The following is a 23,833-nucleotide window of genomic DNA, read 5'->3' as shown; positions in this document are numbered from 1 at the left end:
TTTGTTCTTTTTTTTGTTTTTTTTACATGAATACTGTTAAAGAAAATCCTCTGTTTCAAGATGCTGCACTCTGACTAGAAAAGAAGAATTCTTGTGTGTGTGTGTGTGTGTGTGTGTGTTTGTACTAGCAGGAATGTGGGAGGCTGTGCGCGTGTGTAGTCGCACCCTGCAGGCGACTGTGACGAGCGCGATGACTAAAATGTCAGGCTGGCGGAGTCTCAGCAATGGTGGCCTCCTGTCCCTGTCACACTAACTATTTGTGTGTGTGCACACGCATGTGCGTGTGTGTCGTCAACAACAAAAATCTCTGACTCACACTTTCTTCAGTTCCCCCGCGCCACAGTCTCTCACTTTCGCCACAACTTCATCAGTTGATTCTTGCCCTGTGCTACTCATGGTGCATTCAAGTAAGCTGGGGAATGTGAAATATCCCAGTCGGAGATTGCTAAAAGTGTTCTGGTTAAATTCAAACAACCAATCTGGTTGATGACTGTTATAATCTAGTTTTGTTGGTGAATAGATACATTTGATTGACAGCAGTCAGGTTCAATGGCAATACATATACAAATAAATATACAGGGGATCTTTGGTTTATGGGTTCTGTTCCTATGGCGACGACACAACCTCACTTTGCCAGAATGGGCAGCAGTCAATCCTTATACTACATTAACGCAGTAGTAATAATTACTGTAAATATTTGTATGAAAAACACTTTTAGGCCATATTTCTAAATCATGTAAAAAAAATAAAATAAAAAAAGCAGAACTAGGAACCTCTTGTGCTGTAGTTCTTGTGCCAAAGCCCTGATTTTATAAAAGTATTGGAACCATCTTTTGGCGTCTTGGTGCCAGGGAACAATGTTGAAGTTAGGGGAGGAGCTTCATTTCGATAAGCCATCGCCCTATCTAATCGAAAAGTAGTGCTTGTGGGGGGAGGCATCAATTACTCGTAGGTTTTTACTATTTGTGGCAGTGCTCTCTCCCTATCCCCTGTAAAAAGTGGTGGAGGCATTTCCCTAGTTAGACTTTTGAAATTCAAGTTTCCCAGTTTCCTCAAATGCACCAAAGCTCAAAGAAGCTCTTTGGTTATAAGTCGGTAATTCCACGACTACGTCGTCATGCATTCTTCCACCTGGCTGCGACTTGTGTTTCTGCTTAAGTCCCACCTCCCTGCCGAGTGTACTGTAGAGTTATTGGTCGGCTTCTCCGTCATTGCTCGTGCAATCATTGGCTGCTCTACCTGTCAGTCATCGTATCAATCGTGACGCATACCGCTTTTTATATGTTATACAAATGCTCAACCCAACCAGTTGCTCCTCATTTTTTGTCCAGCAATAGCGCAAGCCTAAGGTCGCTTCTTATTTGGCTATCACGCCGTTTCACGTCAAAATCGCAGTATGCGAGGATTTGCCGAACTCACGGTTGACAAAGATTAGCGAGGGTAAATATAGAACGGGTTTAACATTTACAATTGTCAGCCCCGACTGTTTTCTGTGCAGATCTGGCGAGGAAAAGTTACCCTAAACACACCCTACATCACAGGATAATCGTTTAGGATAATCCTTCAAAGACACCCGATTATCTGAGCTTTTGCAGACTTTGATCAGAGGAGAGGAAAAATGCTGAAATTAGCCCTGATTATTGGTATGCATGTACCCCGCTTCAGTTACAATTCAGTTTTATTGTAATACAGCTAAATATTAGTATTATCCGTAGTGACACATGACTCATAGTTTGTCAGAGATCATTAGTTAAGAGTGTATGGAGCAGACCAGTTGCGTCCATGTACGGGCCTTGAAAGCGAAGGAAGGAAGGACTGCACATGCATCTCCCTGCCAATCCACCGGGGACTCACGGCCCATTTGGTTGCCATTAGCATAGCTCTGGCCCGCCGTGGCCCGTGTCAGAGCCCAGATGCACAGCTGCACAGAGGACAGGGACCTCTGCCTCAGCGAATGGCAGCCGCCGGGGCTCCAAAGCAGAACTGACAGGGGCGACAGGCATTTTTGCACGGTGGGGATTGAATGGACAAGCGCAAGCTGGGTTTTTTTTTTGGTTCTCCTCCCCCCCCCCCCCCCCCCCATCCATTGCTATCGTTTTCCTCCAGTAAACCATCACAGAGTTTCATCTGCATTTGTTTACTTCGCATCACGTTGCTATTTAAAAGTCAGATCTCTAATCAAAGCGGAGTGTAGGACTCCACCAAGGCCAAACGTTGTTTTGTGTAACATTCCAAAATTCTTAACTTTCAGTGAAAAGAGTATTTAAACACATTGTATAATATAAATATAATAAAAATGAGGCAAAACTACTTCATGTTTGCTGATGCCCAAGAGACACAACACAGATGAAAGCTTTTCTCTAAATCTAATAATGTCACCATTTGTAAAACCATTCACCGTAGAGTCAATACAATAAGTCCCAATTTAACATTCTTAACTGTCATACTTGTATAAAGACTTAGTTCAATCCTTTAGAATAAGATTAAATAGAACTAAAATAAAGCAAAACTACTAACCATTTGAAGACGCCTGACAGGCGATGAAAACAGATGGAAGTTTTTAATGGTAATTTCCAAGGTGGTTTACTGTCCAGACAATGTTTTAAGTAGGAGTTAAAAATTCTTAACGATCATAAAAGTGTAAAGAGATATTTCAGAGATACTTAAAACTTAATAAAACTCAAGTAAAACTCATCATTTGAAGATGCTCGACACTTAAAATACCGTCGGTGGAAGCTGGTCATGAGCAATTATGCTAATACATACATGCTATTTATGTTAGCATCTGCGTGTTAAAATCAATGTATGCACTGTATGTACTTGATATTCAAAGAATTAAATTGCCCATATTTGACTGAGACACCAGATGATTTGACTGTTTGTCCGTCCCTCTCTTACATGACTGACACGACTCTGTGGTGGGATCACAAAATAGTCAAGGAAAAAGCAAAACTCTTACAAGTCTAAGCAAACCTAACGAACAAGCAGAAATAAAAACGAACCAACAATTATCTTTAGCATAGGTTCTCTGCTTCCTTGTATGTTATGACTGCGCTCGACTACAAAGCCTTTCTTTCTGCGTCTTGCGTGATTTGTCACCTGGTTCCAATATGGACACTGTGCGGTCCTGACGTCTCAATCCGAGGCCAGGGCCCGTCTTTATGACATGCAACGCCGCCGCGCCTCTTTTCCCCGGCACACATTGGCTGCACATTTCTGTCAGGAAATTGGCAGCATTTTGGGCAGCTAAAGCTCACAGATGAGATAATATCTCGCGGGCAGGGCAAGACGAGAGGACAAGAGGACAAGATGCTCCCGGTGTTGTAGGATGAGCCCGAGGCCGACCGACTCCACGAGGCGCACACATGGTACGCACACGGGGTTTTCATTTACGAGCCCGGCCGGCTTTGCTTAACTCGCCCGACAAGAATTGCGGTCTGTGGAAACGTGTTGAACACGGGTAAAGGGATTCGATTAAAGTGGGAAGGAACAATACTCGGCCATCTGCGTGGCTTTGCATTTTGCAGAGAGGCTGGAAGGGAGAAAAAAAAAAAACAAAAGAAAGCCAACTGGCGTGCATTTACGACATTAAAAACGACAGGGCGGTAATGCAGCTGAACAGGATGCTATTAGTCAAAGATCACCACTGCTTCTGTGGTCTCATTGTGTCTTCGCTGACGTCGGATTCCTGCTCGGGCTCAGTTGCATGTGTCGCCGTTGGTCCTGGGCCACGGGGTCTGTTTACACGGCGCACCCGAGCCAAGAGTCCAGCCTGGAACCATCTTGTTCGAATGCTAGAGCGCTTCCACCCATCTGTCGTGCTAACGTTCGTCACGGTGAGTCCAGGCCGTCGCATGAGTGTTTACAAGTGGGCCGGGACGGGCGCTGCTGGCCAAGCAAAACAGCCATGAAACATCAAGCCTGCAGCTAAACACTAGCCCGCAATGACACACACACTTGAGTCAGATAAGAGCTGAGAATGATGCGGACAGACTCAAGTTGTTGACCGCGATGGCTAATCTGCAGCTGCGTGACAGCGAGAACCCAAAACGCTCACATTTTTGCCGCGTTTCAATTTGGTTCGGTACGTCCTGATTAGAAGTTTGTCAACCAATAAACAAACAAACGAACTGTATCGTACCACTGTGCCTTTATAATGGAAGTGCCCAAAAATTGCGAACCAAACTGAACAGAACCAACCAATACTACTGTACAGTGAAATGAAAGTTTGCTGACAGAGGCTCTTTACAAAGTAAACGCTTACCAAACTAAACTGTGACTGGTAGCACCACAAAAAAAAGTCATACAATACTGTTTAGATATTTTAGGACCCTCTCAAACAATATCCAAACCCCAACTGAAACAAGCTGTACTACTGCAACTCATAACCCAACCAAATTTGGAAATGTCGGACAGTATAGCTACAGGAAATGCTGAAAAATGGGCGCTAAACCAAACTGCAGCCGGCACCCCAACAAAGTTGTCCTTCAAAGTCAAACCGTACAATTTGGAATAGCTTATAACAGGTTAAGGTTCAACAACTTCACTAAACCGGTACTACTGGGACCTGTACCCCAATGAACTGTTGCTCAAAAGTCATATGGTACAGATGGAATATTTTAGGATGCTTTAGAAACGAAATGCAGAAAATTAAAACGAAACTGAACAAACTAGTACTACTCTAAATGGAAACGGTACTCTAACTAAAGAAGGTTACAAACAATACGCAAAACTGAACCGAGCCACTTGCGCTACTGTGACTGAAACCTCAACCAAAGAGTGCTGCAATGTTGTACGTTATGGGCAGATATTTTATGATCCTTACAAAGAAACCACAGGACCCAACTCAACCAACCGGCACTACCAAGACTGGGAACCCCCAAAAAGTTTGCTGCAAAGTCGTATGTAGTTTGGGTCACTTATTTTGGCATTCTTTGCTATGGAAACTGAAAAACACTGAATTGATCCATACTATTTGGCCAAAATGATTCTAAAAAGCCTCCCACACAGCCCCCACCCCTCCCCCCTCTTTCTTCTGCTGTCCTGTCCTTTATCCCATGTTCGTCTGCTTGTTGCGAGCCAAAGAGGAAACCCTGGCGAGACGCTAACACAGTGACTAATGCTGCGTTTTTGGCCTGGCCTCAGATAACACAACCCCCCCCCCCCCCCCCCCCAGCCTTCTGTGACAAATATGTGTGAGGGGAGTGGTGAGATCCGGGCCCGGTACTCGTCCCTGACCAGAGACGGGCCAAGTTAGAATGCGGGCCAAGTGCAAAGCAGACCCACACGAGGGAGGTTGGAGGAGCCGTGTTTATTCTTTTGTCTCTCTTGTTTCGTCTGTTAAAGCAAACACAGATGTTTCTGATGGCTGCGTTGGACACATCTGCACGCTTGTTTCCTTATTAAGAGCCTTGTAATCAATTTGTATTCTTTCAACTTCTTCCTCTGTCATTCTTTACTTGTGAAGCCTTAAACATCTCTTCCTGGCTCAAAGTCGAAGTCAATCTAAAAAAAAAAAACAAGAGCGCGCCCCCTCCGCCTCACTCCGATGCCTTCGTCTGTCTGCCCTTAGTGCCTCTCGCTGCTTTAATGCGTCTTAATGCCGCAGTCTGCTTAATGGCCCAGATATGAAAGGTTGCTGCTCGCTGGCGTAATAAGTCCGTGATTAGAGGGGCGCCTTGTCACAGCGGCAGCCCCGCAGATAGTGCCACACTCTAATTGCCGTATTAGACGCCCCTTAACTATCTTGTCAGCTGTCAGACGCTGGGCTCATAAACAGCGCAGGTGCGCTTGATATTTCCATTTGTTTGTTTGCATCTGCTGCTGCTACTGTTAGGCCTGCCTCACATGAAGCTAATGAGCAAAAGACGTCAATCTGCTAACTGCGGATACCGATGCGTTAAACCTGAATATTTGAGACGACATCTTCACAATCCAACTGAACTGAATGTATGAAAAGAAATCACAATTGAAGAACAAGCAGACACCACACGGCCATAAGATACGAGTAAATAAATGACAGCAAAGTACATGCATCCATGAATCCTGGGATAGGTACCAAACGTTGAAATGTCAACGCAGCCCCGTCGAAATGGGCAGAAATAAAATTTCCAACTGAAGACGTATTCAAGTTAGGTCGGGAGATAAATGGACAAATAAATGACAGCAAAATGCAATTAATCCTGGGACAGCTAACAAAACGACATTCCCTGCCAAAATTGCAAAAACGTGCAAGTTTAAAGCTGAAGAGCAATCTATCGGCCACTTAAAAACACTAACTGACAATAGACTAGCAAACCAAAGTTCACTACGCTAGATAAATAACCACCGCAAAAGTGTTTTCCGACAGAAGCCTTAGCCAGTTTAGAATGGAAGAACGATCCTGGAAAACACAGTACGGCCACTTTGGAACGTGACCAAACATGACAGCAAACTGCAATGCATCCTGGGAGAGCTAACAAACCGAAGTTCAAGCGAGACACTGCTTGATAAATCCCTGCAAAATTTTGCAAGACATTATTATTATTATTATTATTTTTTAATGAACTCTTAAATGAAGTTGAGCTCCAAAGAACGATTTTGCAGAATGCACCGTGTTAGAACACAGCTGCAAACTGCAATGCATACTGGGATAGCTATCAAACTCATATCCAACCAAACTCAATTAAGATGCATTCCAAAAAATATTTTCCTGCTAAACTCTGGGCCCACAAATAGTCAAAGTCACTTCCAAATGGCAGTTTATATATAAACACTTCAGGTTGCCTAATCCTGGCACCCTCCCCTTGCCTTAAGATCTTAAAAACTGTCAAATAAGCTTTCTGACTATGTACCGACATGGTTGAAAGTGGTGTAATACGCCTTTTAATGTCAGATGAGCTCGTTTTCACTTCGGCACCTTGATGGTTTACGACATGAGGGTATACTGAAGATTTTGGATTCGGATCATGGTTGTGGATTTAATATCGAGAAGTGTACTTCCAATCTTTAAAATCAGTTCATGTTATTTCAGCAAGTCCATGAAAGTGCTGAACTACGACAGATGTGTAACTTAAAGGTCGATCCTTGTCCATCTCATTGACCATTTCGGGACATTGTGAAATAGAGATTGGCAGATTGTGCAGACACTGGACTATGACCCGCCACCATTCTGCGACTTGCATGATTCTCAAGCCGGCTGACTGTAAATTCATAAAGCGTCTGATAAGCGTAAGCCACACACTGGATCGTCGAGAGTCTGCTGACTAAAAAGAAGCGGGCCGCAAATCATAGCGGCTGCACAGTTACCATATATATGTTGCTGTTAATGGCTTTCTAAATTAACTCACCAGAAAGACCCTCTTATTTGGTATCTAGTGGATACCACGTGCCAAATGTCCGATACAGGTGGTCCTCGGTTTACAGTAGCGTTCCGTTCCTATGGCGGTGACGGACGTAACCTGAATTTGTACATGATTCAGAAGGCGCCATAATCCATAAGCTACCTACGCTAACATAGTAAAGTCATAACTACAAAGACAATAAGACAGTCAATTGAACAACAGTAAAGTCGGCAATAACCGAACGTGCCTTTGTTACCTCGAAAGGTCGAAAACCGAGAAACCCCTGTAAATCATACTGACCAGTACGTGCTAGCTTTGTTAGCTCATAGCGCTTGTTAGTGTTGTCATGTTTCAGTCGAAAAAGTTCAGAGAATCACCGTGTAAATTGTTAAAAATGTTTTGGGTTTTTTTCAACTAAAACGTTATAGTTGTGTATGTGTCTTCCATATCATTACAATCGCAAAAATACTCCAGTCACGTGGTTGTGAAGGAAATTGTAATATAGTTTGCTGCAGTTGAAAATGAGCACAATTAGATGAAATTGTCTTTATGTCTCCCATATTTTTGCAAATGAATTAGCCATAGGCTAAAGTCTGTCTTACAGGTGCGATGTTTGGGGTTGGAATCTTTGTTCTCCCTGGGTGCTCCTCCTTCGTCGCGCATTCCAAAAACATGCGCGCTAGGTTCATTGAAGGCTCCAAATTGTCCATAGATATGAACGTTAGTGTTCGTTTGTCTGTGTGTGTCCTGCGATTGACTGGTGATTTGGCCAGGATATATCACTTTAGACTCATGGGAACGCTAGCAAAAATGACAGCAAACAGTGCAGTATATTGAACTGAAGTGATACCATAAGTTATTCCGTGTGTTAAAAAAAAAAAAAAAAGAGAGAGAGCGAGAGATAAACAAAAGGCCGGTCGCGGCTTATGAAGATGAATGTTTGTCGTTTGTTTTACTCCTCGTTTCATTGGGTCGTGCTGTCTGACGAAGGTGAATTTACAGCCTGCAGCTGCTCCACCTGTTTGTACGATACAGATGTTTTTATTTGTGCGGACAGCAGACGTTTTCTGGGTTGTCGTAAGGGGGCAAACGGAGGGAATGCGATGTGTTGCGCTTGCAATTAACCCCTCGCCGCTGAGAGCTTTCAACGCAAGTGCACCTCCAATTGAGTAATTGAGCTTCCATCCAAACAGTTTGATGGGATTTCTTTTTTTTTTTTTTTCCAATGAACTTTGGCGCATTTACAGCCCACAACCGGAACGCTGCATGTAGGAGAGCTCTGTTTCTGAACACGATTTGTAAAATAAATGAAATCCAATTTTGTTGTTTCTCTTAATAATGTGGATTGTTGTGTGTGCCCCCCTGCAGGCCATTCGCTGCACACTGGTCAACTGCACGTGTGAGTGCTTCCAGCCGGGCAAGATTCACCTGCGCACATGCGACCACTGCAAACATGGCTGGGTGGCTCACGGTAAGGAACTTTTTTTTAAATTATTGTTAAAAATGCCAAAATGGTGTTGTAGCATGATTGTGTACCTGTTATGTAGTACTTTGATTGGGCTCATTTCATATCTATCCACTTTTGTACAAAAACAAGTAACTGACTTTCCGAAATAGATTGACAGTGGAACCTTTAAGGTTGAACACAATAAGATGTTTCTCATATAAAATAATAAAAGTAATCAGTTCCAATAGTCAAAGAGTTGCCCTCGTAAAATGTTTGATAGCTTTACGGGCAATTTTAGCGGCATAAAAATCATTTGAGCCCTGTAATAAGACGTAAAATCACAGATGCACCTCGTATTGCTCACTGTTTAACAGTTTTAGTTGATGTACAAGTGGAAAAAGAAGTTAACCGCTGTTAATAGTCAATTGTAATATATCAATCAAACCAATGCAGAGTTAATCGTGTCATTCAAATGGAAAAAGAAGTAAACCACTATTATTGAAACGCACTCTCTACTCCTGTATTTTCTCTCCGTTTGGAAAGAATAGCTCAAGATAAGAATGAAAAAGACAAAAATACATATAGTTAATCATTGGCTATTAAAGTGTAAAAAGAAGTGAAGTGCTGCTAAAAGTCAGAAATATTCAAACTCTGTCTCTCGTTTTTCTTCCCCCCGTTTGGAATATGTCCTAAAAAGCCAAAGAAAAAATCCAAATAATGCAGCGACTGGACTTCTGCATGACTTGTGAGGCCTGCTTTTATTACATTAGGTATAAATTATTACTGTCTTTCAAATGTGAAAAAGAAATTCCTAATAAAAAGCTTAAAAAGCAATCAAACTCTCCGTCTTGAACGCCTTTGGAATCAGTGTTGCCAAAAGCCAAAGAAAAAGCCAAAGATGCACACAGTGAACCATTAGTTTTTCAGGCAATGTTTGAATAACACTTTAACACCCTTAACTGTCATGCTGTACAAGTTTTAAAAGAAGTTAACCAGTGTTAACTTTAATGACAAAAAGCGTAATGACTTGCATTTTTAATTGCCACACAAGTGGAGCAAAAAAAAGAACAGAAAATCCAAAACATTTTGGATAGACTTTCTACTGTACTCTTCTGGTAAGCCTTGTTGGTGCACATTGGGCGGCCAAAAAGCCAGAGAGTTCACCTTAGCAATTCTTTACGCAGGTGTAATAATAAATTTTCAAAAAAAGAACCCAAAAGTACATAGAGAAATATGAGTGGAAGAAAGTTGGATAAAAGAAAACACCTGTTTGGCTCACCATAACGGGCTATGGGGCTCTCTTGGTGAATTGACACGAGGACCTGGGTGAATATTTCCCAGCCTCTCCCTGTGAAGTGTCAGGCGTCCATCCTCCCCCCGGCCCTTCGCCCTCCCTCCACTTTTCATTTCATGTCAGCATTGGCAGCCACTCTGACAAGCACTTCTTCATTTTTTATTACGTTCGTGTCTGGCGGCGCGGCGTTGTCAGGCGAGGCCCTCGTCCCGGGATCAGAGAGGAAGAGAGACCCGGCCAGGTGTCGCCCAGACAGGCGCAGAGGGGGAAGGAAAGGGTGAGAGGAGAGTGGGATGAGACCGCAGGAAGGAGAGGAGAGTGGACAGACAGGACCAAGGTTGCGGTCTCGTGTCGGTTTGTTTTCCCCCGATTCACGCCTGTCGGGCTACGTGCGCCCTAACCTTGTAGCAGTTTGTTGCACTTCTTCCCCAAGGCGAACTCAACATAATGGAGCTAGAGTGACACTTTTCTACAAAAGTCAATGGGAAGTACATTCGATTTTTTTTTTTTTACTGTGTTGCAGATATTGATGAAATTTAGATTGCTGTCCATGTGTTAAAGTTGATAAAGAATACTTCATGTCCATCCATCCATTTTCTGTGTCAGTTATCCTCACTAACTAGTCCTGGCTGACTTTTGGGGAGAGAAGCGGGATCCACCCTGGATTGGTTGTCAGTCAATTACAGGGCACATATACACAAACAACAATCTATACTCACATTTACGCCAATGGACAATTTAGAGTATTGTCAAACTCAAGGCCCGGGGGCCAGATCCGGCCTGCCACATCATTTTATGTGACCCGCGAAAGCAAATCCTGTGCTTGAAGCACCATGATTCTTGCTCAAATCTGTACAAAAATGTTTTAATTGTCATATGGAATAAATAATAAGGTTGTGATATTGCAACCATCTTTTTGTTACCGACCCCCTTTTTACAGTAGAGTAACTTGAACAATAGTTGAACAAAGTACTACCCTTGACTTTTTATTTCAAAACTAGTCATCCATCCATTTGTTGTCTATGTAATAATATAAGGATAATATAAGAATATAAGGATGATTCAACATTCATATGATTTCACAGTCATAACGGCCCTCTGACAAAAACCATAACTACGATGTGACATTCACACATGGGCGCTTTACAGTCTTTAATGAACCTCACAGGCATGTAGTTGGAATGTGGGACGAAGCCAGACTACCCGCAGAAAACCCATTCAAGATTAGCCGACATTTGAACACAGAACCTCTCGATAAAAATCTAATCTCTGAACCTATTTGAACTCTGTTGGTAACCAAAACAGCAGCGCCTAAACCGTCACTCAAATGAAAGTGTGTAATCTTGTTTATCTTGTGATCATGATGATATGAGGTCATTATTAACAACGATTAGCGCTCGTGTGAATTCCTCGCAGGTTCCATGTTCCACTATCTCACCTGTTAGTTTTGCAGTTTTCATTTTGCATTAAACTCCACTTATATTAACCTTGTTCATTATTATTCCACAAATGAATGCATAAAGGCAATTTACAGTGGTAACTATTTCCTTTTTAATCTTGTTTTCAATTCATGTTTCACTTGACATACATTTGAATACTGCAGCTGCCGTTAAGTAAATAGTTACTAATTGAATTTACTGCAATCAGTTAAGATGCTGAGTGGCTAGTAACTCTGGGAAACCAGTAGCCACAGCGGCTGGTGAGCAAACAAGTTTATGTCAAACCCTGGTTCCACTATGTGAATTACGATATTAGTTCTGCTCAGTCCTTTTTCATTTTGCTTTCAACGCTGACTGACACTGCAAATTGGATGACACTGCTAACATTATTCAACATTATTCCACAAACGTACAAATAAAAGTCTTGCCATATTTGCGGTTAGGTAAACAGTCTCCCCCAGCCAGTGGACGACTTTGTATGAGGTAAAAACTGATGACGAACCCATTTTTGTGTGTGTGTTATTTGTGCACAGCCCTAGACAAGCTGAGCACGCAGCACCTGTACCACCCGACGCAGGTGGAGATCGTGCAGTCCAACGTGGTCTTCGACATCAGCAGCCTGATGCTGTACGGCACGCAGGCGGTGCCGGTGCGGCTCAAGATCCTGCTGGACCGCCTCTTCTCCGTGCTCAAGCAGGAGGAGGTGCTGCACATCCTGCACGGCCTGGGCTGGACCCTGCGGGACTACGTGCGGGGCTACATACTGCAGGTCAGCGACGATCCCGCCAAAAGCAGGGGTGGGCAAAGTATAGCCCGCGGGCAATTTACCCTTCTTTAATCTGGCCCACCGACCATTTACACTATCTCTAAAATTTGTTGCACTAAATCAGATGTTTCCCCCCCCCCTCAAAAATTGGTTTGAAAAAATACTATGAAACCCTAGCATTCGTGGTGGGTATGGTTTCAGCCCTGTCGTGAATAGCGAAAATCTATAATTGACAGCCCCCCCTAATGTAAAATTAATTATAATTGCCAAATGATACCAGAAGAAGGTAGCTAAGCACTACTTTTGTCTAAATGAAGCTCCTCAGCACACTTCAACATAGTTCCTTGGCACCAAGATTGCATAAAGCTGGCGCCAAAGCACTACTTTTGTCTAAATGAAACTCCTCCACTCACTTCAACATAGTTCCTTGGCACCAAGATGCTACAAGATGGCGGTACAACAGTATTTTTTATTACTTTGGCCTGAACACCATAACAGCGAATAGGTTCAGTTTTTCAGTGGATAACAGGCTGGATTTAAAGAAAAAAAAAAAAAAAAAAAAATAAGTGAATTTTCAAATGCTGAATCCTAAATATGGGGTTCATTGTACATTATATATACATTTTTTACATTCATTTATGTCATTAAATAATGGGTTGATTTATTATAAATAAGAAAATGAAAAAACATGATTTTTTTATAGTATTAAATAGTTGTTTAACTCATTACAAATGAAATAACCATAAATAATAAAATTGAAAATTAGAGTGAATTATTATTTTGTTATTAAATTACTTTACATGCACATTTGAACTTTTTTTTTTTTTATGCTGCAGTTTCAAATGTGGCCCTCGAGCCCAAATGTTTGCCCACCCCTGCGCTAAAGCATTGCCGCAATGATTTTTTATTTTTTTTTATATTTACGGTATATGTACAGTTTGCAATTTTACACCATTTTCTAAAAGTGGTCTACAAAAAGGTGTATTGCAGCCCTCTTGCACTTATTTTAGACAACAATTATGGGCCACTTTTGAACCCATCACAATTCCACTTTGTTTCCCTTTCGCGTACACACGAGAAGGGGGGAAAACAGCTTTAAAAAAAAACAAAAACAAAGAAAGAAAGAAAAATGTCACGCCAGCAAACTACATCTCCCCTCCTTCTTCCTCTATAATTGCACAAAAGGGTTCTGGTGCTGAAACCCAAAGTGTTCCTGAATGAATTAGTGTGCAGCGAGCGGACACGTGCATGTGGTTTTCGTACTCTGTGTGAGTGTGTGTTGTGTTCACATGTGCTTATCTGTGTGCAAGTGTGCTGCACTCTTCCAAAGAGTGTAAGTGGAACAGCATGGCAGGAGTGGACGAGAAAGGTTGGGGTGGTGTCGGGGGAGGGGGCGCTGCGTATGCGCGGAAACGGCTTCTGTGACTTAAAACATTTGCAGATCCACGCGCGCGTGCACACACGCACGCACGCACGCACACACAGTACACTTATACAATATGTTTATAATCATGCTTATAGTTTGCAGTGGTGTACAATTGCACTGTATCATAGCCACAGCTGTTCCTAATATTTCGACTTCCGCATAGCTAAATGAGAAAACCTCAATATTGCTAAAAATCTCCATGTATGACAGCTGATTAGAATTATTAACTTTGTAAAGGCAGAATTTGTGAATGCAGCTTTTGTATCGGAGTTCAGTCGATTCTGAAGCTGTGCCTAATGACGTGGCCGGTCTGGATATTGGATAAGGTCACTTATGCAACTTTTATTGACTTAATATTTACTGTATTCAATATGCATTTAAATGTGTTTTAGGGGGTATAATTAATTGGGGGTGGGGGGGTAAATATAGCCACAGTACTTCTTTTTACAATTATTGAGTAATACTTAACGACCCATTTACATACATTTCCTTTAATTTCATCATTAATGTTTAAATCAATTACGGTACATATCAAATATATTTTAGGACATTTGTGTAAAACAGTCACTTATATCATGGTGATACAGGTACACTTATAGAGTTTATGAATTGTTAATGTCAACAATATAGAAAATAAAATTATGAACACACAGTTTGCAAGGACGTTTTCTATAAGAGATAAACATGGGTTTACAATTTAGCGGTGATAGTTCATTTTTGCTGTTTACTACAGTGTTATAACATTGTCATAACTCAATTTATAAAGGTCTCCTTATTGTTTAACATAATCCACAATTAACAATCACACACGAGGCTGGAAGTGCTCCAATGCTGTCTCTCTGACATGGAATCATAATTATTATTACCACCACCGCTCCGGCAATGAACTCATATTGTTGGCTGCTAAGTAATAGCACGTGCCACTACCGCCTTTTAGCTGGTAATTTACTGACGAAATTATACACAGCGCACCTCGCCTTCAGCAGAACAAAAGGTAAACAGACAAACGGAGGGACGGGTGTGTGACTAAATATGCGTACACTCGGCAATTTACCTTTGTAATAGGCTGCTCATAGCGCAGACGTTAATCAATAGCATTAACGAGTCCAGTGGATGGAAGTTTGATTTGAAAAGAAGAGGAATTACTCGTGGCATCAATAGGCATTAAAATATATAATTGGCTTTTTTGTTTCTTTGTTTGTTTGTTTGTTTTGTTCAGTCATGTTCACACTGTCCTTGTATAGACATATGAGTCAGGAAGTTTATATTGTCAGATTATAGAAGTAGTATGTTCTTTTGTTTGAATTTGAATCTTGTAAGTCAGTCATAAAACTCAGTAGTTGATGATAGTCAGTAGTTTAAAAAAAAATAATAATTTCCCCCAATTTCTTTTCCATTTTTTCCCCATTTTCCCCACTTTGTCTCTTTTTTTGGGGGGTGGGGGGCAACCCTAAAAATGCTTATTGGCGTTATAGCTCCACTTATTTGAATATTTTTGTGTTTAAGACAAAAATAAATTTTTTTAATGCAATTATAATATAACAATCATAATTTTCAGCGTATTTTAAAAATTTTCTTCTGGATGAAATGTACTAAAATTGGTATGAATTTGACATTGTTATGAAACTACACCATAACCCCTTAGCAATGATGTGAAAATAACGCATAATAATAATAATAAATATCACATTTGATTTCAATCGCTCTCGTCCGATCATTTAGCAGCTCAAGTCTGAATGGTAGTGTAATGTACTTTGGAGCTGTTCCCCGCAGATGTGATGAATGGAAAATAGTGCGTGTAATGTCTTGTTTACACTTTTCCATACATTTGCATAAGTCAGTGAAGGGTTCAAATGGGGACAACACGGGAACACAGCCCTTCACTTCGGCAACCGCCTCCACGATGCTCCATCCCTCAGCCCTTCATCCTTGTCATCCTACGGTCATGCTTGTTTCCACGGGCCAACATGCCCCCCCACCCCCCACCCTCCTCTCCATTCCACTCCGGCCACAGTCTGTCGCCGCTCCCTCCGCTGTTGGCCGCACACAGATGGGAATGTCATCAGCGTTACCCCACCGCTCTGTCTCCCACACTCTCTATTATTTCTTCCTCTTCCTTAATCCCTCACCCGGTGAAAAAGAAGTTGCGAGGGAGGAAGGGAGGCGAGTGGAACGGGGCCCGAGGAGAGAGGAGAGGAGCCGGCATGCGGGCCCGGGTCCCAGGCTTTTCCTGAGCGACATTCCCAGTAATGTTCTGTCCGTGTAGAACATTGGGCTGCCTCCGCTTTTTATGAAATGCGGTTTTCCTGACTCCACACGGCTTCCAGGAGACCCAGATGGAACCACTAACAACTCCCATCACTTCGCACACACACACATACACACTGTACACACAAACACATACACACACACAGTCTTAACCCTAATTGCACACACACCCGGAGGAATGCTTATTCAAACTATCAGGCGCACGCGGCCGCAGAATCACTGCGGCCCGCCAACACTCACTGCCGCATGCTTCCACACGAGGGTGTCTACTAACCATTAATACACACGATCTCACTCTCAGAAAAAAAAAAAGACATGGTACATGCGTAGCAACATGTGTGCGGTTTATGTAATTACACGGATTGGCGGTGCAATGGGAATACCAGACGCTGCACAGTAAACTCACGGGGAAAAGAACTGAGCCCTGCCGTGAATAGCGACAAAACGCAAGTCATTCACGCGTCCCTAAAAATGTTTCAAATTGCCTATAGTGATAGTTTTAAACCGTAAATATACCACAAAGTATGATCTCAAAGAACAACAAAATATTTGTTTTCAAAAATATGGTTTACAGATGATTTGACTTCAAGAAAATGCACCAGAAGCTTACATGTACAGTACACGCACCAAAGACTCTCCATAACTTCCACCAACAATCCAGGCTAAACTTAGCTCCTCCCCAACATACAAAGATGTTGGTCTCTCAGTCGAGATGTATCACTTCAACATACTTCATTGACACCAATTTCTACTTTCTGGGTTTTGGCACTATCTTGCGGCAACTTGGAGCGTTATAGTAAAAGTACAAAAAATGCAATAGGTGAATTTGTGAATTTGTGAATAGTGAACCATAAACAGGCAAGGATTCGCTGGATTTCATGTGGAACAATTCCAGTTGGCTATGCTTTATAGTAGGTCCTGACCGATGTGGATTTTTTGAGGCCGATGCTGAACCGATTAAACAGCAGATTAATTTCAAACATATATACAGTGTCTGTCTTATGTTGTAATGTTTTAATGTTAATAAATAAATAAATAAATAAATCAGCACAATTCAGCCAATTTTTGACGATTTGAAAAGGGCTAAAACCGGCCCATTAAACCTACTTTATAGCAGCATGAGCAGAAATATGGGAACCTGAATCAAGTCTTGATTATATTGCTAAAAAAACAAACAAACAAAAAAAATGATGATGACATTGAGGACAGTGAAATTGGATATGAATCACAGTATGGGTCACAAAAAAGAAAAGGTATAGGCCCTAAATTGGAAATGGGAGAAGGGGCCGTTTGTGTTCTTTTAATACTGATCAGAAGTGATACGAACACTCACTGAAATGATTTCAACGACACGGTCCAAGAAATCAGAAACTTTTAGATCCAAATCAGCCCTCGAGCAGATACAAATCAGAAATGAGGCAGATGTATGCTGTCTGCCGCTTAGAGGAATAGATGGGAAACATCCTGTCAATGAGAAAATATTCCAATCGAGTGTCTTCTAACATCTACATCATAATTAAAACTTTTTGTGTAGATCATTAAATAAGAACAATTATAGTAGACGACAGCCAGTGGAGTAATGTCGACTTTCAACTTAAATTACGAGTCAGTCCAAACCAAATTTAATGGTACACAGTGTTTAGTATTTGTAGTTTCTTCATTTATATCCAAAACAACAACAACAGTTGTTGTTGTTTACTTATGTTTTTGGTAAGGACAGCAATATTGAATCTATCGATGTAAAACAAAATTGGGATAATTTTTGATGAATAAATTAAGTCCGTCAAAAATATTCTAGAAATTCAGTTGATTGTCCGGAATAGTTTTTTAAATCTTGACACAGTTGAGGCAAAATGGAAAGCACTACTTGGCTGTAATCGGCAATGATTCAACTTGTTGGCCGTGTAAAGAAAAACAAACTGAAGCTATTGGAAGTTGCTCTATATTCATGCAATGGAAAAACTCCTCCGCCCAGTATTATCCTGTTAAATACGACACTGGCATTGAATCAGGAGTTCAGAACATTCCAAAAGAATTGTTTCACCCAAATCAGAAAAAGGAACTATATCGGAATTGGGCCGACAGTGTATATCCTGGCTAAAGGTGCTAACCTGGTTCTTCGGACAGAAAAAGTCTTTAGAGAACATCGCATTACGTCAGTAGCAAAAGTGGCCATATCTGCTGCTCATCACCTAAAACTTCCATTTTAGGTCATCCCTTTCACGACACCTTCTCCAGTTGCTGGCCTCCGTACGCCACTCCGGTCCTCCTCCTCCTCCTCGTCCTCCGCCCTCCATCACCCCCCCCCCCCCCCTTCCCCTCGTAACCTGTTTTCTGTTATCACTGCTTAATGCCTCACCCCGGGAGATGGATGGAAGAGAGTGAGACTGAGCGTCCTCTTAAGGTGGAAATTCTTACGTTCATATGGTTATGATTTGGGCGGGAAGGTCAGGCTCCAGTTTTTGCTGGAAGGGTTGCACGGTTTGTTAGCCACGTGACTCCCCGCCAGTATTTAATCAAGGTGATTCTCCCCCCCACCCCCAGACACACACACTTATTGTGTTTAGTGCACTCACATAAGCATTAGACAAAAAAGGATGTGATTCCAGATTATAGATAAACCGCACGTCGTTCCCAAGCCGCTATTCAAAACGCAAACGATGGAGAACCAGTCATCGCCAGACTGCCAATGCGCCGGCAGGGCAACATCGGGCGGACGGGCTCTTACTGGTCAGTTTTTCTCACAGCTCGCAAAGCCACCAGTAGGCTCCTTACACACACTAAAAAAAAAAAAAAATCTGCCGCACGCCAAATCCTCAGCGCCTCGCGATCCCGAATCTGAGCCCCAAATGAATTCAAGCTGGAGTGGCGAGGTTACGAGCAGGTTACATGGTATGCAGGAATTTGGGGAATAATTCCCCTTATATTGGATTCGGAGGAATCGGACCATAGTCAGCAAGGCCTGGCGAACCAAACTTGTGGAATGAGCTAACGCTACCAAGGCCTGAACCAATCCGAATTTGGATCAGTACCAAGTTGGAGCTGTAATATTAACTGAGAAATCTGAACTGCATTATCGTGTAACCTTCTTACTAACATCTAAACTAGGCATTAATTAATTCCTTTGCTTTGACAATCATTTGATGACACAAAGGCTAGATTTATACTCTACGTCCAAGTGCCCACATCCGATTCAATGACTAAACACGATTTTTTTTTTTTTTTTTACTATTTACAACCCCAATTCCAATGAAGTTGGGACGTTGTGTTAAACATAAATAAAAACAGAATACAATGATTTTCAAATCATGTTCAACCTATATTTAATTGACTACACTGCAAAGACAAGATATTTAATGTTCAAACTCATAAACTTGATTGTTTTGAGCAAATAATCATTAACTTAGAATTTTATGACTGAAACACTTTCCAAAAAAGCTGGGACAGGTGGCACAAAAAAGACTGAGAAACTTGAGGAATGCTCATCAAACACCTGTTTGGAACATCCCACAGGTGAACAGGCTAATTGGGAACAGGTGGGTGCCATGATTGGGTATAAAAGGAGCATCCCTGAATTGCTCAGTCATTCACAAGCAAAGATGGGGCGAGGTTCACCTCTTTGTGAACAAGTGCATGTGAAAATAGTCGAACAGTTTAAGGACAATGTCCCTCAAATGTACAATTGCAAGGAATTTAGGGATTTCATCATCTACGGTCCATAATATCATCAAAAGGTTCAGAGAATCTGAAGAAATCGCTGCATGTAAGCGGCAAGGCCGAAAACCAACATTGAATGCCCGTGACCTTCGATCCCTCAGGCGGAACTGCGTCAAAAACCGACATCAATGTGTAGAGGATATCACCACATGGGGTCAGGAACACTTCAGAAAACCAATGTCAGTAAATATAGTTCGCCACTACATCGGTAAGTGCAACTTGAAATTCTACTATGCAAAGCAAAAGCCATTTATCAACAAAGTGCAAAGTGGAAAAGTGTTCTGTGGTCCAACGAGTCCACATTTCACATTGTTTTTGGAAATTGTGGATGTCGTGTCCTCCGGGCCAAAGAGGAAAAGAAGCATCCGCACTGTTATGGACGCAAAGTTAAAAAGCCAGCATCTGTGATGGTATGGGGCTGTGTTAGTGCCAATGGCATGGGTAACTTACACATCTGTGAAGGCACCATTAATGCTGAAAGGTACTTACAGGTTTTGGAGAAAAATATGCTGCCATCCAAGCAACGTCTTTTTCATGGGCGCCACTGCTTATTTCAGCAAGACAATGCCAAACCACATTCCGCACGTTACAACAGCGTGGCTTCGTAGTAAAAGAGTGCGGGTAGTAGACTGGCCTGCCTGCAGTCCAGACCTGTCTCCCATTGAAAATTTGTGGCGCATTATGAAGCGTAAAATACGACAACGGAGACCCCGGACTGCTGAACAGCTGAAGCTGTACATCAAGCAAGAATGGAAAAGAATTCCACCTACAAAGCTTCAACAATTAGTGTCCTCAGTTTATTTATACATACATATATACATTTATTGAATGTTGTTAAAAGAAAAGGTGATGTAACACAGTGGTAAATATGACCCTGTCCCAGCTTTTTTGGAACGTGTTGCAGCCATACAATTCAAAGTTAATGATTATTTGCTAAAAACAATAAAGTTTATCAGTTTGAACATTCAATATCTTGTCTTTGTAGTGCATTCAATTAAATATAGGTTGCACATGATTTGCAAATCATTGTATTCTGTTTTTATTTATGTTTAACACAACGTCCCACTGCCTTGCGATTGGCTGGCGACCAGTTCAGGGTGGACCCGCCTTTCACCCGAAGATTGTTGGGATAGGCTCCAGCACGCCCGCGACCCTAGTGGGGATAAGTGGAACGGAAGATGAATGAATGAATCAACGTCCCAACTTCATTGGAATTGGGGTTGTACATTACAATTTTTAGCAACACACAGTATCCAATCTGGTTAATGACATTAATGACAGATGCCCAAATTGCACATCATCTACTCCACAAGCATCAACACCGGGTAGTAACAACGCGGAAGTAACCGATTGCTGTCTTTCGATGATGTCAATATTGCATTGACGAGGTATATGCGATATGTGCATTTACGCTGCACTCGCATTGGCACATATCAGATACGGATCCGATTTTTCAACGCTTGGAAGAGGCCTGCTTCCGATCTGAACATGTCCGATTCCATGCGTTTTCATGACGCATATCCCAATTGTCTCATTTAAGAGCAAAAAAATCTGAATTGTGTCACTTGAACCAAGCGGTGGGATTCCAGCCCAAGTGAGCGCTTTACACGTAACTGGGCCGAGAAAGGCTGCAAAGTACCTAGTGATCTTCTGTATATGAATCCAGATTCTCTAAAGCAAAGAACTGAGATTTCAGGACAATATCAGGCACTCGTTCATGATCTCACAGCAGGTCAGCGCAATCCCGTTTGAGCGGGATTTGTGGGTCCCGGCGGCCAAAAAGCGTGCAGGAATGCACAGGCTGTGAACACGAAACCTGCTATCATCTAAAGGGCTCGTTGTTGTAGTTATTCACATTCACGTTAACCGTGAAACAATCCAAGTCCAATTTCAGCTTGGGATCATCCATCATATCTGGCAAATGTAACAGGAAGTAGAGGCTTCACTAGATTAAAGGTTGGCTGAGGAACAAGTCACAGCTACGAGAAAGACATCATATTCATCATTGATTCTTAGTCCAATTTATGAGCAGCTGAGCTTGTCCAATATACACTGTAACACAGTTTTCCTGTCACTCATATCTCTCTGCGCTAATATGCTCTTTATAGTTTGGAACTATTTTACGTGATCAACGATGTAGCCAGACATTTTTAGCCTTCCAAAGATATCTTGAGCATTGCACTCACAATTTAAAACCAAAAGTCCCCAGAGTTAAACCGACAACACGACACAAAGAACTGTGATGTTTGGAGAATTACATGATTAAGCACATTATGTTAGGAAATTACTCCTTGAGAGACACTTAAGTAATTAAGAAATCCATTAAACGCATGTATTAGATGCTTTTGCAGCGAGATGCATATTTCACACGTCTTTAAAACAAAGGCCGGGTGGTATATGGTCGGATTTAAAGGTTGTGAATATTTAAAGGCAACATGTATAGGCAAAGTGTGTTAGACTTAGTGTGTTAGATGGGAGAGTTGAAATGCTGTTGAGGGAATTTTGGGAATCTTGTTCAGGGAACATGTTTAACATACAGTGTCTGAAAAATGTATGAGATCACCTGTCATAGAAATGAGATGAGACCAGCCGGCATCATGAAGTGCTTCAACGCGGATCCGATCCCTTTCTCGTTTTATCATTTTTGAACAGAATTCAAACTGAATTCATCTCTTTATACCCAAATTTGGGCACCTCGGGGACTACCCCCCCCCCCCTCCGAGGATACACACACAGTGTATTACCCGACTCGCCACTGTCAAATCCCCCCGATAACTGACTTCAAAGTGCAGTCGCCAATCCTACAGCTTTATCCGCCGAGCCGATAGCATCGCTTCCCATGGCCCCCGCAGCCACTCCGACATTCACTTTGATTCTGACACAAGTAAGTCTCAGTCCAATCTCCAAGTGTCTTATCTAACTTGTGCGGGCATATCATGATAGGGGAAGAAAAGAATATTCAATGTATGATCAATGAAATGTGAGTTCTGGTTCTCTTGCTGCACATTCGCCTTTCTCTTTCCAGTGTTCAAGACCCTGGACAGAATCTGAGAGTCTCTCAAAGACGCCCTAATTGAAACTGGGTCCCGCCTGTGTATCAGTAACTTTTATTTACCTCACAAAGGCTTGGATATAATTATCGCCTCAAACAAAATTCCTTAAGCTGTAATATCCTGTGCTGCGAGTTGCAAAATGGCTTCTGGAATTCGGTGGTGGCTTTTCTACAGGGGTCAGGGGAAATTGAATTTTTTTTCAAGGTCAGCGACACTAATGAGTGGGGGGGACGCAGGTCCGAGGGGCACAGCCGGGTATCGATCCGCACGAGATCTTCTTGCCCTGCATTGATTGTCACACGGAATTGTTGGGGAGTGTGGCGGAAATCACCAGTGTGGTTTTTCAAAGTGATATGGGACCCACGGGGATGGGGTTAGCACAAAATGATAGAAAACAGCCCGGAAATGAAATGGTGGTCTAGAGCGAGAAGTGAACCATCGTAATCGATACCACCAAAAAAAGAAAAGGGGAAAAGCAAAAAAGTGTGGTTTTTCGATGGGATTAGGGACCCAAAACGATTAGTAGAACACAAATGAAAAAACAGCTTGGAAATGCAGCGGTCTGGTTCAAGCAGTGATTGTGATCGATACCACCAATAAACACTATGTGTCTTCAAGTCCATTGAAATGTGCTATATAAATCTAAGCTATTATTATTACCATGTAAAAAAAAAAAAAAAACATTCAGTGACGCTAGTTACAACCAAAGTGTACATGGACCTGACATTCCGCAGGCTCGGCCCGCCTATGGACACACACTGACTCGCTGATTCAGTACTCCGATGCGGGCTGGTTAAGTTATGGCGAGCAGGCTTCCCATGGCGTGAGCGAATGAGTGTCACTTCCCTCCACAAGTGGAAACGTTTAGACACTCGAGTGTGTCCCGAGGTGAGAAGCTGGAGAAGCTCTCGCTCATAAAAGGCAGCGGGGAAGGCAGCCGGCAAAGGAAGTGAGCCAGGCAGACGAGCGTGACACACACATAGAAGGACCTCACGCACTCATATAGCCGTGGAACACATCTGACGTCCTCATTTTTATTTTTTATTTTTTTTCGAGCAGAAGGTCAGCGGGTTAAAAAGGTGACAATGACCCATATGGGAT

The 23,833-nt window shown here is 42.2% G+C and overlaps 1 protein-coding gene across 7 annotated transcripts in view; it reads left to right on the top strand.

Moving 5' to 3' along the window:
- The window catches only part of bnc2 (basonuclin zinc finger protein 2), a 201,657-nt gene that overhangs the window by 138,744 nt on the left and 39,080 nt on the right, over positions 1-23,833 (top strand). For all 7 annotated transcript variants that reach the window (XM_061770815.1, XM_061770810.1, XM_061770811.1 and 4 more), the window contains 2 exons: positions 8,691-8,793; positions 12,036-12,271. In XM_061770815.1, coding sequence (XP_061626799.1) covers positions 8,691-8,793; positions 12,036-12,271 — 339 coding nt within the window. The remainder of the gene's footprint in view (positions 1-8,690; positions 8,794-12,035; positions 12,272-23,833) is intronic.

This window comes from Phyllopteryx taeniolatus, chromosome 4, assembly GCF_024500385.1.
Source record: "Phyllopteryx taeniolatus isolate TA_2022b chromosome 4, UOR_Ptae_1.2, whole genome shotgun sequence".
NCBI classification, from domain to species: domain Eukaryota; kingdom Metazoa; phylum Chordata; class Actinopteri; order Syngnathiformes; family Syngnathidae; genus Phyllopteryx; species Phyllopteryx taeniolatus.
This window is presented reverse-complemented; position numbering and strand designations above follow the sequence as displayed.